We start from the raw sequence: 16,546 nt of genomic DNA on the forward strand, positions 1-16,546 counted from the left end.
TTTTTTTTTTTTTATCGTTCACCCCATTTCCATGCCTTCCTCATATTTATGATATAACCCAATGAGCTGTTCTTTACTAATCAAACATTTCTTGGCGACTCAACCTTCCCCTGTGTGCCGCAGAAAACAGGGGAAGGGCTCTCCCTGTGGTGCCAGTTCATAAAGACGCTTGCGCAATAAAAGGCGCTATAAACCCTCTAAGAGCGCATTTGGATCGCTGAACGGATCATTTAAATTTCATATTCCTCACCTCTCGGAGCTTCCTGGTCGCTGGCGTCTAGTGCTGGTGATGAGGATGCTGCGTTTTTTTTTCCTCTAGAAAGACCAAGAGAAACTCCCACCCACTAAGAGACCGTCTGACAATTATTACCACCAGCAAAAACAGGCTGCTCAGGGAGCGTCTGCGAATTACTTTCCTTTTAATTTGATTTTGCAAGACATAAAGCAAATATTCATAAATCAAAAAATTAAATGGGAAGTAAAAAAGTGGGAAGTAAAAAAAATCGACCTATATGCTCAGGAATATATAGGCATATATATGTATGTATATTAAATTAAAATAAATTACTAACAGCAGGGACACCATTAATTTACAGGTTTTTTTTTGTTTTTCTTTTTACAGTTTGTTTATTGTAATAAAGCTTGACAGTATATTGCTGTAAATTGAAAACAAGTAACAGAAAAATAACTTTGAATTATTGTTAAGAGGCAAATATTCACGAATCTCAACAAAATTAATATTTTTAGAGATTATTAATGGGTATACAAGTTTAAAAACTGAAGTGGGAAGTAGAAAAAAATCAATCTATATGCTCAGGAATATATAGTAAAAGATTTAATTGTAAATAAGATTAATTGTTAAAGATTTGTGCTTACTATTACTTATTTATAGAAACACATCTAGTTTTCTACCTACAATCATAAAAGTCCTTTAGAAATGTTGTAGTGTCAGTCATGGCCCTACATGTCAACTGACTGCCTGGCAGGAGAACGTTAATTAAAGAACAAACCAAGAAAACCAAGTTAACTGGATCCACAGAGCAGGTGAAGAGATGTAGTTTTACACTTCACAACCCTGGCATTTATGGAAGAAAAGTTTCTGAAAGTGGAAAAAAGAGAAAGATTGTTGATAGAAGATTTTGAGAAATTTCATTTACAGTACCCTTTTTGCAGATGTTATGTAGTGGAGACAGTAGACATGTAGATGGAGGAGCTCTGTTCAGACACAATGAAGCTTGAACCTATAGATATTACAGCACTGCATATAACAATAAAAACACTGTGCTACATGGTTGTGGCAGAGGTCATATTGTGGGGATGCTTATCTCCAGCAAGTACGGGGGAGCTTTTAGCCGTTAACGGCAATATTAATAAAAGCCAAATCTTAAAAGAAAGCCTGTTGGAGCCTTAAATTGACAAAGACTCACTTTCCAAAAGAGCACCAGCCCTAAACATCTGCCAAGAGCTACATTGAAATGGATTAGATCAAAGCATATGCACATGTTTGGATGACCCAATTAAAAGTTCAGACATATACAGTGCCTAGCTGAGAAGCTCTGGTAAAACTGGAACATTCCTCCCATCTATCTGAATTAGCTCGAAACCTTTTGTAGATAAGAAAATGGCAAATAAAAAATAAATCCAATTCAGTTTATTTATATAGCACCAATTCACAACACAAGTCATCTCAAGGCACTTTACAGTTCAACCAGATCACGCAGTCAAATTCATCCAGAGTTTTTAATCTAAAGAAAACCAGTTGATTGCAGTGACTCATTGACTCAAATGCAATCCCTCACACTAAGCATGCTTGTAGCGACAGTGGAGACGAAAAACTCCCTTTTAACAAGAAGAAACCTCCAGCAGAACCAGGCTCAGTGTGAGCGGCCATCTGCTGAGGCTGACTGGGGTTTAAGGAGACAGAAGCAGAGATATAAAAAGCAGCTGAAACACACAGCCAGGCGGATGAGCTCCGAGCCAGCTCCCATGTCAGAGGATGAGGAGAGCACATCCAGCCAGTCACGTTCAGAGAAACAGGACTACACTGGAAAACGGGCCGGTCTCCAGCATGCATAAACAAGGGTGTTGATCTGCAAGCAGCACAGCTGATATTGCTCTCCAGGATGGTGAAATCCACATTTATTTTTGCTGTTGTGTTTAATCTATAAAAAAACAAACAAAAAAAAGCATCTCTCCAAGTTTAAGGTATATCAACAGTTTATAAGGTACTTTAAATTTAACACTTGAGCTGGAATGAATAAGTGCAGTCTACAAAATCTTCATTTAAAGCCAGACTCATTAGGTTTATTTAACAGTTCTGTGAGTAACATAGCTTTCCAGTCAACCAGTTAACCAATGAGCAAATGTGAATCAATATTTTGTCAGTGTGAGACATCTTAAATGTTCTATTCCGAGTTTTCCTGATTACAACATCCTGCTTCCCAATCTGTGTGCAGCCGAACACGAACAGGAGATTTTATGTCATGTAAAGCAGCTTCCCTCACAACTACTATCATAAGTGAATATTTCTTTTGGGAAAAAATAGCTCTCATCAATCGAGCATGCTGCATAAAGCTTGTTGATTCAGTTCAAACATTTACTTATAGAGTCATACAATTAAATAGAATAATGATTTATTCTATTTAATTGTAGGTGCATTGCAGAAGCTGTCTTTCAGAATGGAAATCATCGCCAAGGAAAGGAGCTTAATAATCAATAAAGCAATAAGATTAAGGATTAAGATGAGCAGCACGGTAAACAGCTGAGGTTTTGTACCAATTTATTTAACTAGTTTATAATATATTTTTTTACTGGGCTAGTTACATATTTGCTGTAACTTGAAATCACTCAATATTTACCAAAGATACATCTAATATTTTTTTTATGCACAGGCATGAAAAACTGAGCTTTAATATAGGCCTTTAAAGAAAAAAAAACTCTCAAAGCTTTTATTTATTATAATTATTAAACATTTTTGGATTGAAACTCTAATAACATTGACCATTGCGATTAAATAATTAATGTCCAAATGACTTGCCCAATTTTAATGAAAATATTTTTCTTCTACTGCATCTTAAATAAATCCTTATTAGATCTTAAATTATATTCATGTATGTGTAGCAGACGTCTGGCAGACACAGAACAGACAAGTCAGTCTGAGGTTTAGAAAAACTATAATAAAAATTTCATGTTGAAACTATTAAAGTTATGAGCACATATATTAAATGACAAAACAATTAGCCTCTCCTTTCTAATATTCTAAAGATTTCACTTTTTTTCAAACACTTTTACACAAAAAATATGTTTAAGTAAATATGTAGAAATATAATTTGATTATAGCAGAGTATTGCCTGTAAACAGCAAGAATTGGATGCTTTTTTGCAATGATGATTTTTTTTCATGAAGCACCAGAGTAGTTTGGTGAAAAAATCTCTCCAGCTTTACACCAAGTTGGTGTATAAACGTGTTTCTTGTGTGTAAAAATAGAGAGCGGTCTTGTATCCAAGGTAATTTCATTTTATTTTGAAGGTGTTGCTATATTCCATTTGCAGGGTTTAAACTGACAGCTTACATGAGGAGGGTTCATCACTGAGACTGGTTCGCCCCCTGCTGGATCGCACTTGTAAAGTCACTAATTTCAGGAATCAGTATTTTCTTACATACCATACAAATTTCACTCATTCCCTTTGAGCATCTCCACATTATTTTTCCAAATAACAGCGACCAATAATACTGTGTTTTATTTTGAGTTTTGAGATAGATTAACATAAAGTAATAAAAAGTGATGAAGTGGAAAAATGTAACACAAGATTTAAGAAATATTTGATGGATAACAGCTATTAAAGTGTAGTGTGCGTTTTCATGTAGTCCCCCTTTATTCCAATACCCCTTAATAAAATGATATATGGAATCGATTTATTTTGCATTTTCCTTTTCACACAAACACTTTTTCACATTAACTATATGCATTAATCCAGAGCTGAAAACTAGAAAGAAACTAAAATTTAAACCTAGAGAAACAGGTTAGATAAATCTTGATCAAATAAATTAGGTTAAGAAATGAAACTAGATTATTTATTTATCAGCAACTGCCATTTTTATTACTGATATAATTATTGTTAGAGGAAGTACAGTTGTAATCAGCAGTATTATAGTAACAGTTTTATGTATCAGGTTATCTTCAAGATATTTAAAGATAAAAAAACAATACTATTATGTAAAATAAAGTAATAGAAATAGCATAGTGGTGGTTTATAATGCAACATACAAGTTATATTGGTGCACTTGGTGCAGTGATAGTTTGATTGTGATTGCTTACATATCCAGGCCAGCAGGGGGCATTAGACAGACAAGCGGACACCTTATTGATGACATCCTTAAAGTGGACGAATAAAGACGTTTTCTTGCCTGCTTTCGAAAGAGGAAACAGGGCACCGAGCCGAGGCTCCGTGGTGCTGAAAGGACAGCTCCCCGGCTTTTTGACAGCTGCAGGTACAGTAGGCTCTACTGTTCCCATCGAGATAGATTAGAGAAAATAAAGATATTGTCGGTTACCACTGAAAACAATGCAGATCTTTCTAGGGTACCATAGAAATATTAATGAGGAGAAAATGTCTAAATTGTCTATCAGACAGAGCTTCCATTCACATTGTTTACTAATGATAGATTTAGTTTTAAAGTTTACATCTTAGTCTGAAGCTTTTTCATCTCCAGAGCTTGTTCGTGCTGTAGGTTAGTAGACCTCTAGAACAAGGATGAGATATTCTTAGTATTCTCAGTGGCACCTGGGAGTCCCTAGACCCTAATTTTCTCAGAAATGAGTTCCTTTCAACCACAGAGTTATGTTTCTTGACTCACATTTTGTAAAAACCAAACTGTGTCACACAGGCAGACATTGTGTGTATAATTCTCCCAATTTTCTATTCTTAATGACCTCAACAGAGTATGTCTTTTAAATTAAATAAAAATAATTGTCATCCACTATTACTATTTTTAAAATACCATATGTGTTGCTTGTTATATTAGAATACAACATTTAATTTTCTGCAATTTATGTCAATAGAATCTCAGAAAATATTTCTTGATATTTAAATTCAGCCACCTGGTGAAACCATCTTTCATTGCAATTGGATCTACAAGTCTTTCCTTGTTTTTGAACAGCAACCTTTCTCATATGGAAGGATTTGCTGTGTGACTGTTTCCATCCTAGTGTCAAGTCCTTTAAAGCTAATGACAGTCCTCCTTTAGGATCCCCCTGTTTTAGCTCCATCAATTTATAATTTTTCTTCATGGTAATGGCTGTGTTTACAGGGCAATGTGCAGTGATATATTTCCATTTTACTTGCAAGCCAACACATTTCTGTTTAGTCTAATCCTCCTAGAGCAGTCTCTGCTACATATATTCTCTGCTCCTCCCTTTGGTTAGGACAAAATGTTTTGACTTTCCACTTTACATCCTTCTGTAAGGTACAACTAAAAACAGCCTTGCTTCTATTTTGCCTCCCTTATTAAAACATTCCCTGCTTTCCCTGTGCCTCACCTGGGCAGTGAGGTAACAGATATTTTCTTTTAGTTCACAATCCTTCTCTGTTTTGTGATCTACTAGATTCTGCTGGGCATTAGTAGATCTGCAGTTGTCATACTTTCCCCTTTCTTTTAACATTTTTTTGTGAGATTTTCCATACGTGGGAAATTATTTATTACATTTACACTGTTTTAAACTAGTCATTTGATTATATTTAGAGTATCAGGATTAGAAATTAATCAGACAACAAAGATAAGCATATATCACTTTTGATGTTTGTTTTTAACAGGTATTTTAGTTTACAATCATTCACTATGCTGTGCTCTACTAGATGCTGCTTCTGATTTATTCTGCTAAATTTCTGCTTTGCTCTCTTACAGATATGTTCACCCGAATGTTAAAGCTGAGACTGCTTAATGCTGTAGCACCTGCGTACTTCTTTGTGGCCACTGCAGTTACGTTTATACTACATTTCTTCCTCTTCATCCCATCTATCTTCCCCAATCCGGACACATCGCTGAGGAGCTCGACAACCCTTCACACAGCTGTTTTTCTCTTCCTGATGTTTAATGCATTGGGGAATTACATAATGACTATCAAATATCCGGCTGAGAGTGCCAATGACACAGCGATTCCGGTGTGTTCACCCCACTGCTCGGACAAAGTGGATGCCCACTACCTCCTTAACGGACGCCACTTCTGCAAACTGTGCAAGAAGGTTATTTTCAGGAGAGATCATCACTGTTTTTTCACTGGAAACTGCATCGGCAACAAGAACATGCGCTACTTTATCATGTTCTGCATCTACACTTCATGCACATGCATGTACTCTTTGGTTCTTGGTGTGGCCTTCCTGACAGTCGAGTACTCCATCTCCTTTGAGAACCCACTGACCTTCCTGACCCTTCTCCCTCTCTCCACTGGTTACTTCTTCATGGGTGAGATTATAGTTATATTTGTTGAGTAAAGCAAATCTTCGCTGGGTTCGCATCTCAATTCTTGTTATCCTCCTTCTCATAGGCACAATCTCAGGCCTGCAGCTATTCTTGGTGCTGATGCTGTATGTGTGGCTGGGCATCGGCTTGGTGTGTGCAGGTTTCTGCTGTCAGCAGGTGCTACTGGTGGCCCGGGGGCAGACCTGGTGTCAGATGCAAAGAGGGGAGCTGGTGGAGAATCGCAGCCCTTGGAGAGCAAACCTCAAGAATGTTTTTGGTGCCCGCTGGATCCTTGGCCTTATTCTGCCTGTGCAAACAGTGGATACATACTCTGAAGATACAGATGACCTCAAGCAAGACTGACGGACAACTATTCGTCACAAAAAGTTTAATTTTGGTCAAAAAAGGGGCTCAACTTGTAGAATGTTGGTGGAAACTGTTTTCTAATCTGTATGGATGCTTGTAGTAAGATAGCTGTTAGCCTCATGCCCTTAAAGCCAGGAGCCATGCTAACAATGTGAGACAAGTGCTAAGCATACATGTTTATCTTTAAAGAGGCATTTCTTAATGCAATATTAGATAAATAAAAAAATAAGTGATAAGTAAATAATTTTTACAGCACCCTACCCTACATGCATATCTGTTTACCTTCACTGCAAAAACGATCTAGAAATGAGTCAACATTTCTTGAATTAAAGGTATTCCCCCCTTAATTTGAGCAAGAAAATAAGACGATTTTCCAATTGAATGAGTATTTTTACTCTTAAAATAAGATAAATAGATAAAATGCTCTTAAAATAATACAATGCAATTGTTTTATCTTATTTTAAATGAAAATTGTCTTGTTCCATTTGGAAAGTGTGTCATTACCTCCTCTACTCAAGAAAGATTTGACTTATTTTAAGAAACAATGACTTTGGATTTCATTGTTTTGCAGAGTTTTGAAAATGTGTAAAGAAACCTTGCAGTAAATTCAGCTTATATTTTAGCAATGGCCTCTTATGCTGAAGGTTTTAGAAATATGCAACAACTCATGATAACCATTCCTCTTTGGACAATCTCGCTAGATCCTCCAGTCCTGAGTTCCTTCCTTTGCCGCTCTCCTCATCTCATCCCACACCGCTTTCAGATGATTAAGAGGCTTTCTGGTCGAGTCCGCCAGAAATACCTTTTTACTGTAGATGCCTTCATTATGATTCCTTTATATACTGTATTATGTTTTATGTTTGATAGAAAAAAAACAAACTCAGTCTTTATCCAAAGCATAGGGTTTTTTTTCTGTCTCTTTGATGTTTAGCAAAGCTAAGACAAAAACACTAAAATCCACAAACTGATTTCACATTTGTGTAATATATCTATATCTATAGATATATCATTAAAAGATTTATTTAGTTACATTTTCAATGCAACAGACTAAATTCTTTTTACACATCTCTCAGGCGTTTCCATAAACTCAGTTTTATGTTACACTGAACAGCTTTCAAACTAACATGACTGATGCGATTTCAGTTGAAACTTTCTAAATAGAAAATGTTGGAGGGGTTGGGATTTAAAATATCCAGGATTTATGGACAACAAGCCATCCTTACTTGTGAAAAATACATCTGCTACTAGATGCCTAACTTTTTTTATTTTACATTTTTTTCTGCAACTAAAGTAGTTGACCTACATTCACTTTGGTTTTTCAAGCGTACTTTTTGAATTTAATGATGCCTATTTGTGTATTGCAATAAAGTTTTAATGGATTTAAAAACCACACCATGCAGTTATTCTTTTTCATCTTTAATGACACATCATTTGCTAGAAAAGTAATAAGAGAAATGTCTCTAACAGTTTGATAAAGACGAGATACACAACGCAAAAACTCACAAAAAACACACCAGAAAATCCCACCTCTTACTTCCCTGTGAATTATTACTACCAAAAACTTATTAATAAAATTTCAAGAAAATTACAACCATTATCTTTACAATTTAAGCAATTGAGGACATCTTCATAGAACAACCCAAAGACAAACAAAACCATAGATCCTTTGACTCCCCTGACTGCATACAACTTCCCTCCACATAAGAGAAGTGTACACATCAAAGATAATTGCACAAAAATATAAAGCATAAACATGAACACATTTAAAAGGCACAGGCATTAAAATAAACACATATATTCACATTATTTCTTCAATACACAATGCTCAAAAACCTTGGAGGAAAGTGCAAGTCTAAAAGAAGAGCTATAGCTGTCATATTTTGTAAAAAAAACAAAAAAATATCAAGACTTATAAAGCATGAAATTACAGAAAGCAGAAAGATGGCAACAGCAGATCCAGAAGCTAAACAATAGTATGGCTACAACAGTGGTGTTGCTACATTTCTGTTCAAATATCTTAGCAAATATAAAATAAGAACAGAAGATTGACGAGCAAATTTCACCATTAAACTGGCAAATTTATCCAGGTCACAACCTAAGATTCGTCACACCTCTAACATAATTCTTGGTCACACAGAAGGAATAAATAATACTGACACCTAAATAACATCTTTAAAATTGAGAAAAACTTATTTCAACCGTGAAATATATGTTTCTCTAGATACATACATTTTTAATATTTAAAGTATAATTGATAGTAGAAAGAATAATCAGATGAACTTGTCCGATAAATAAAAGAAAACATCTGATAAACCGTCTATGCATCAGCAAAAATAAATTCTTTCATAGGATAAAATATATTTTATGTCTATAAGACTAAATGTTTTTGTTAGTAACAAAGGTGCCTTAGTTTACAATTTTATTGAAACTTGAACTCTGGCTTTAAATCATTTGAGAAAAATGTTCAATACATCACAGACAACCAGTGTGTGCTCTTCAGACGCTCCAGTAGAGCTAAATCTGAAAATAAACAATGTCAACGTAAGTTTCCAAATGCAGAAGACCAATATCATCTAACTGAACTCAGCTCATGACACTTGTTGTTAGAGCTAAATGTGTAAATTGCAAAATTCCATTTAATATATAAATTTAATATAAATAGGTTAATGTACGCCAGTGCTATTCTCCAATAACATGCACATAGCACACATTTTTTTTTTCTGGGGAATTAAGGCCTCTTCCCCTTCATGCAATTTGCATTCCTCCATTACATATACAGGTGATTCCTAGAGCCCTGGAATACTGGGATCAGGATTTTCACAAGGTCCAGGCCTGAAAGGGTTTAATTAAACTACAGCTGCTAAGCCTCAGAAGTTTGCAGTTTCTTTTCAAGCTGTCTAGTGTTCAAATGGCATGGCAGCATTTCACAATTAGAGGTTTTATTATAGAGTTTTAACTGAAATAAATCTGGGGAAATTTAGATTTTCGTGGTATAGTTTTGAATGTATATCTATCAACAACAAATCAAATGTTTATACTAATTTCATTTTTGGTTATGACTAGTAGAAAATTTCACCACTTTTTCCCTCAAATTAACATTCAAAGATTTTAATTTGGAATATTACAACCCCCAGCATTTAAACTCTCATGTAAAGTTTCTAGAAATGTTCAACCTCTTGTAAACCTGAGTTGTGCAATTTTAGCAGGCAGAGAAGTTTTGCATGCCTATCTTTACTTTTTTTTTTTTTTAAACAGTTTATTTTCATGTGCACAGCTTGATATATATATATGTATCCCATGCAGATTTAAGCCCACCAATGATATGAGCCACATTGAACTTCAGCACACTGCTGCGAAGGCCATAATTCTCAGCAGGAGCAGGACTTTAGTTAAATGCAAACTGTTGAGTCAGAACTATTCCTGTAAAGCTGAGTCTGTCTAGTGCACACGTTGTTTTTTAAATAAAACAACTGGTACAGTCAGGAATAACAGATAGTTATGTACCTTAAGTCCTTTCAGAGCAACTTATATTGACACAATCAAAAAAATTATGGTACCCATGTAATACTGAATAAATGTAACATTTTAGTTAACAGCACTTAGGGCAACTGGGTTTTCAGGCATCTACATGGCTTCTCATTTAGTTATCCAATCTGGACCAATTAAGGTCTACTTTTAAATAACTATTATTATAAGAGAATTATTATATTATTAGAGAAAAAGAGTAAACTACCCTGATCCTTCTTTCTGAATGCCATTACATGGACCTAGGCACAATCCTGAAAACCAACATCAAACACATCTGTTTGTTACTGCAACCCCCAATGAAGTAGATCACTTAACAGAACTGTTTTAGACCAGATGAGGTGAAAGGAAGGGATCTGACCTAGATAAGCCTGAATCTCAGTTCGCTTGTCTCAGTACTCAAGCCTGTTGCTAATAAAACATAAAAGATCAATCATCTTTAGGCAGTTTTATTATTTTAAATATATGCTATTTATAGTTTAATGTGTCCCACTTCCTTCAGTTCTTTAGTGTAATTTAACTGTTGCTTGAGAGTGCGAGCTACAGAAATCAAGCATCTCTTCATGTAGTTACCAAAACATTCAAAGAATATTTTGGACACAGAAAACACGTTAACCTGTTTGTTAAAAATGCATGACAGACATCATGCATCCATCTGGCTTGTTATTGGCTGTAAGGCGTGCGTTACTTCGGTTTGACACTGATGCGCCAGAGAGTCCTGCTCCAAGAAACACTTTCACCCATTGCGCAACATCAGAGGCAGATATTTTGTAAAAGGCAAAGATTTGAAATGAAGGCATGCTTTAAAACTCTAATTCAGTATAGATGCTGTGTTTAAGATTCAAGCCCAACCAGCAGTGATAAATGTTTTTTAAATTCCTGAATTCTACATTTAAAAGCGTTAACAGTGCTTTACACAGGTATTTATGTCCCTTTAACCTCCACACATTTTGTCACGTTAAAATAATATCACTGTGGCCCAGTGGGGAGAGCAGCTGTCTTAGAATGTGAAAGTTGTCTTGTCTATTCCAACTCTCCCCCATCAAATGTTATTGTGCCCCTGAGCAAGGCACATGCTTCTAAAAAGCATCTTTTTCATAATGCTTTGACTTTGCAGATGTCTATGGTGAGAAATGTCATTAGAAAAAACTAATTGTTTGTTTTGTGAAGTGTTTGTAACATGACAAAATGTAAAAAGGTTTAAAGGTGTCTGTAAACCTTTGAAAGGCACCGTACACCCCCACCATCTGATAAAGCAGTGAGAGGCTAGCTGTGTTTTTCATAACGATGTGACACATTCAGCAGCTGACCTCATTAATAATCCTTCTGAAACCAGATTTAAAACTGCTGGTTACATCAATCAAACATGTTACGCTAGGACACGCTGAGCTTTAACCTGGAAATGCTCTGTTTCCGTGTCCTGCAGAGAGAGCTGTAGCTTGGTCCACAGCTGTGGATCCCCACTACTCAGAGCTTCAAGCAGCAAAGCTGTTTGCTCCTGCAGAAGGTGGAGCTGACCCTGGGTGCGCTTGTTTTCCTTGATCAGTTGCTTGGTGCGCAGCGTAATCCCTAGCAGGCCAGACTTGCTGAGAATGTTGTAGGTATTGCTGAAACGCTTTAACTTGTTACTGTGGATGGAGATGGGATCCTGATATTTCTCTGTAAGCAGGCTGCTGCTGCTGTTGTCGTCGGGTACAGTCCTCAGCTCCTCATATGTGTAGTTCATTAACGAGCTGGTTTCATCTGAGGCCAGAGATTTGTTGGAATCTTGTTCCTGACTCTCAATAACCTGAGCTTCGCTGGTTGCTGCTTCGAAACTTGAGACAGCTTGGGCTGAAATGTGCACAGCTGACAGTGGGCTGGGGGACACGTCAAGCCTCTGGGGGTCATGGGGTCTCCTCTGATGCTGCTCATATCCCATTCTTCCATTTGCAATCGATGATCCCACTTTCTTGGAGGATGTATCCACCGGGTAGGGGGCAATTCTGGGGTATGACTTGAGGATAGGTGTGTAGCTTTTAGATTGCCGCGTATTGTCAGAGCCAGCTTTGGGTGAGCAGTTAGAGCCATTTGATACCACTGGCTGAAGAAGAACCACTTGGGATTGGGGCATCACCTCCACTGATGAAGGAAAGCCCCACTGCTTTTCTGGAGGAGCCAAGGAAGATGGCTAGAGAAAAAAATAAGCTAATAAATAACTTCATAATACCATTTAACTATGTAATTATTATTCAAACAGTGAGGTACAAATCAACAATGCTTAGAAATGACAACAGTTTTTTTTTTCTTTCTTTTTTTAATAAACACCAAACCTAAAGGTTAACAGTTCACTAAAACAAAGTTCTTTGGTGATGGAGTTTTCACTGAGGGAGAAAAGCCAAACAGGTGGTGATTTGACCTGCTGATTGTCCACTGATTGTATAATAAAATGTAGGAGGAAAAAGTGAAAAAATAGTTAACCTACAAAGTGTAAAAACACACAACGTACAAAACAGTTGACACTTTTGACTATTAATGAATTCAGGACAGACTATTATGTCTATTGTAGAGTTGGGCGATGCTTCACATTATGCTTGTGGGAGACCACGAAATTGTTTCTTAATGTGAAATTATTTTTCTGCAGTGTGAATCTAGGCTGATGAAATAAGCCTATTTATAGTTACCAGCTCAGGGGTAACAGGAGCAGCAGACTGCATTGACACCTGCTTATGTTGTTCAGCCTTGAAGCAGCCTCCTAATGTATGAGATGAATTTGGATTCTTACTTTCCTATGGCTCTCTGCTGGATGGATCTCACTGAAATCAAACCGTTGTTCATTTACAAATCAGGGGGTGGAACATGGATGAGTTGGACCTAATCGACTCAGAGCGGTTTTTAGATTTAGAAATCCCCTTTGTCAGTTTTGACTAAAAAAAAAAAACTGATTATTTTTAACTAAAATACAATTCTGACAGAAATGTGTGGATGCCTGTGGTACTCCTAATTTATTTAATGAAAGGCCAAACAGCAGTGAGCCCCAAAAAACATACAATTTTAATTGGTAGTAATTATATATCATAAACAGAGAGTGGTTTCAGCAGAGAATAGGCGCTACTGAAATTAAGGAAAAAAAGAAAAAACATAAACGGGGCCAAAACACTTTTCATGCTGCATCTCTCTCTTTTTTTTTTCCCAAATTGTTTTGCCTTTTTGCAAAAACCAGCAGATGTTGGGAAACATGAAGATGGGTGAAATTTTTGTGCAAAAGCCAGAATTATATAACGCCTGAAAAACATTACTAGTTTAAAAAATATTGTTCTGAATTTCAAATGTAATAAATTAAACTGCCAGTCTAAGATGCTGTATTAAACATGAGTTATTAGCAGTGCATTGCACAGTCACAGATCTGGCATATAATCCAGTTTACCTGCTTCAGGACAAAGTTGTTCATGATGATCATCGGGGAAAGCCCGGAGTATGATCCACCCATCACAGCCACCTGCTGACCACCTGGTTCATGACCGACTACTGACCCATTCCTCCCAGCATCTTCTGAGTCTGTGACCTCCACTGTGCTGAGGTACTCAGAGCTGGCATCTGAAAATGAGAAGGCCGACATATGGGTCTTATCGTGCTGAAAGGAGGCAGGTTTGTGTTTTGTGCGGAAAGGCAGAACATTAGAACTATAAACACTGGCAGATGCAGATAAAGATCTCTCAACCCTGTAGAGGACAGCATCAACCTAATGAAGGGGATTGAAACAAATTCAGGTCAGCCTTGGTGATATAAGTAAAGGCCATCCTCTTTAGGGCTCAGTGCACCCATATAATGCTACCCAGATCTCCATTTTTGATTAGGTTTGACAACGTTCTTTAAAAAAAGTATCATTTTCAGCCGTTGATTCAAACATGTAGGTTATTAAAATCCAAAAATGTTGTTAATAACATAGCTATTCCCCTTTGATGCTTTTATTTTTAGTGATGATTTGAGTATCCATCCTCAAAACAGCATCGTTTCAATGTTCAACATTTTCATTCTTGTGTTAAAAAACAAAACAAAAAAGCTTTTAACTTAAAAACTCACAGGATCTCAATTTTGGTCAGATTACATTTAAAAACAACACTCCAGCACTTTATGTGGAGATGATAATGTTCATGCAACTTTAAACTGTTTAAATCCAAAGGATTTTATATTTTTGACTAAAGTCTTCTAGGCACTTCAATATGGGAAAAAAAAGCAACATGTTAAAATCTTGTAAAAGTAGACTTAACAAACCTGAGAATCCTGAATCTCTCTCAAGGTCTTGTTTTGACATTCTCAACAGCGGTGTCCTTGTGAAGGGCGGCCCTCTTTGTGAGCCTGGTCTGCTGAAACTGCTCATTCTGATATATGCTGGGAAACAAAAAAACAAAACAAGTTTAAACTGATCTGTTTGCACAGAAACACTTCTATGAGCTATCTCTTAAGCTTAGGATTTCCTAGGACACAGACACAACTCAAGGGCAATAATATAAAATAAATAGCATTTGATCTATTTGAGCAAGCACGATGCAACTATTGGTTTAATTCCATACATTTATTCCAAGAAAGGTTAATAATTTAATCATTATACACTTCAATTACAAGTTATAGAGTACATAGGGTACCTCAGACATACCGGTAAGCTTGTTTTTTTTTTTTTTTTAAGAGCAGTTAATCAACAAGAATTATCATTATTTGACCCTTCAAATTATTACTTTATGGCCTTTTTGTGCTAGTGTACTCTAACATTATTTAGGAGGTTATAAAATCTGAGTGGGTAACATCCACAGCAGGTCTTCTATGGATTAATCATCTTTGCCTATTTCACATACTTTTTCTGCAGGCAGCCAGGAATAATTAAAATGACTCACTTCAAAATAGATGCTAAAAAATAACACAGCTAGGCCAAGCAGATTATTTCAGGTCAATCGGTTAAAACATTTCAAAATCTTACTCCCTGTTTTGTCTTCTCTCACACACATCACAATATTTGATCTTTTTTTTATTTTTTTTTATTATATTCTATTTACCAATCAATCTTTTTACTGTATGCGTTTATTTTTGTAGCCTAAATACACGTTACAATAGTCATCGAATGCATATTTAAGCCCTTTTTACATGTTTTGTGCAGTTTGCACACCTTTTTTTTCCCAGGTAAACCCTCTTCATAACCCTAGCTTTGGTGTAATGTTACAAAGTTGGTCAAATTACAGAATTCGACTTTTGGATCGATGGCCTGCCATCCTCCGACGGCCTGAGTTTTTAAAATAATATATCTCATCATGAAGAAAAAGACACACTTCCTCGTTGAAGCATCAAAAAAGTAAAAATGTATTAAATGAATATTGTATCTAGCTGCTGAAAGTAAAATATTTTATCAACCGCAACTTTCTTAAAAATAGTCAGCTTTATCTTACAAAGACACCCCGACTTCAACAGAAGCAAAACGAAAACATCAACTGCTGCTAGTCTCTACCGAACACGGACTGCACGTCTCACTGTTTACTATCTGCTTTCGATCTCTGTTAGCACAAATAGCTAGGTAATGCTGATGAGTGCCACTTTTGGTTAGCTAAAACGTATTTAGAAACAAACCATTAACTATGTGACTAGAAGTATTTAAGAAAAACCTACCAAAATTTGGTTTTCTTCCAAACTGACATCCGATAGTAGTGTCATCAGTCGACGGGCTGCTGAAAATGCTCGACAGTGTCGAAGCTAACCGTCACGCCTTGTTACCCGTATTAATTCTAACCCTCCATAAGTCTTACAGGTTAACACACCAAATGTAACCTTTAAATTTTTAAGGAACTTTTATTGTTAAATATCTACTATATAAAATTAGATTTGTAAGCGTTATTACATCCCAACGGGTTTTAAATAAGGAACGAATGATAATTTATGCCTGCAAGACTTTGAAGTGGGCTAAACAGCCCGTTAAAAGGTAGCAGGTTTCTACTGTTGTCCTAGCAACAGCTAGACACAGCGGAAGTTGTTTTCTAGAAGGACGGCGGACGTCATAGCCGCAAACGCGCCCTCTATTGACTCATATGTCAGTCTACATTGTCCATAATATGATATAATATAATATAATATAATATAATATAATATAATATAATATAATATAATATAATATAATAAATATAATATAATATATTATAATATATTATTATAGAATATATATTTATATATCTAT

At 36.0% G+C, this 16,546-nt stretch overlaps 2 protein-coding genes across 2 annotated transcripts; one reads left to right on the plus strand and one right to left on the minus strand.

Moving 5' to 3' along the window:
• The first annotated feature begins 4,381 nt into the window (after positions 1–4,381).
• On the plus strand, positions 4,382–7,771 carry zdhhc22 (zinc finger, DHHC-type containing 22). The gene is made up of 3 exons (XM_015376073.1): positions 4,382–4,491; positions 5,905–6,462; positions 6,545–7,771. Exons 2-3 carry the CDS (start codon positions 5,907–5,909, stop codon positions 6,820–6,822), a joined length of 834 nt encoding a protein of 277 aa, XP_015231559.1. The 5' UTR covers positions 4,382–4,491; positions 5,905–5,906; the 3' UTR covers positions 6,823–7,771.
• A 2,326-nt stretch (positions 7,772–10,097) lies between these two features.
• LOC107085652 (CLOCK-interacting pacemaker-like) lies at positions 10,098–16,228 on the minus strand. The gene is made up of 4 exons (XM_015376119.1): positions 15,985–16,228; positions 14,605–14,721; positions 13,757–13,926; positions 10,098–12,520 (listed from the first exon to the last, which is right to left on the minus strand). Exons 2-4 carry the CDS (start codon positions 14,708–14,710, stop codon positions 11,720–11,722), a joined length of 1,077 nt encoding a protein of 358 aa, XP_015231605.1. The 5' UTR covers positions 14,711–14,721; positions 15,985–16,228; the 3' UTR covers positions 10,098–11,719.
• Between the last annotated feature and the right edge of the window lie 318 nt (positions 16,229–16,546).

This window comes from Cyprinodon variegatus, unplaced genomic scaffold (genome assembly GCF_000732505.1).
Source record: "Cyprinodon variegatus isolate N-32 unplaced genomic scaffold, C_variegatus-1.0 Scaffold129, whole genome shotgun sequence".
NCBI classification, from domain to species: domain Eukaryota; kingdom Metazoa; phylum Chordata; class Actinopteri; order Cyprinodontiformes; family Cyprinodontidae; genus Cyprinodon; species Cyprinodon variegatus.

What these genes read in the sequence shown, in the direction of transcription:
- zdhhc22 (XM_015376073.1), top strand. Translation starts at nt 5,907, where the DNA reads ATGTTCACCCGAATGTTAAAGCTGAGACTGCTTAATGCTGTAGCACCT. An exon ending in CACTGGTTACTTCTTCATGG is followed by an intron (nt 6,463 to 6,544) that starts GTGAGATTATAG and finishes TCCTTCTCATAG; the next exon opens with GCACAATCTCAGGCCTGCAG.
- LOC107085652 (XM_015376119.1), bottom strand. Translation starts at nt 14,710, where the DNA reads ATGAGCAGTTTCAGCAGACCAGGCTCACAAAGAGGGCCGCCCTTCACA. An exon ending in GAGAGATTCAGGATTCTCAG is followed by an intron (nt 13,927 to 14,604) that starts GTTTGTTAAGTC and finishes TCTCATTTTCAG; the next exon opens with ATGCCAGCTCTGAGTACCTC. An exon ending in ACAACTTTGTCCTGAAGCAG is followed by an intron (nt 12,521 to 13,756) that starts GTAAACTGGATT and finishes TTTTTTCTCTAG; the next exon opens with CCATCTTCCTTGGCTCCTCC.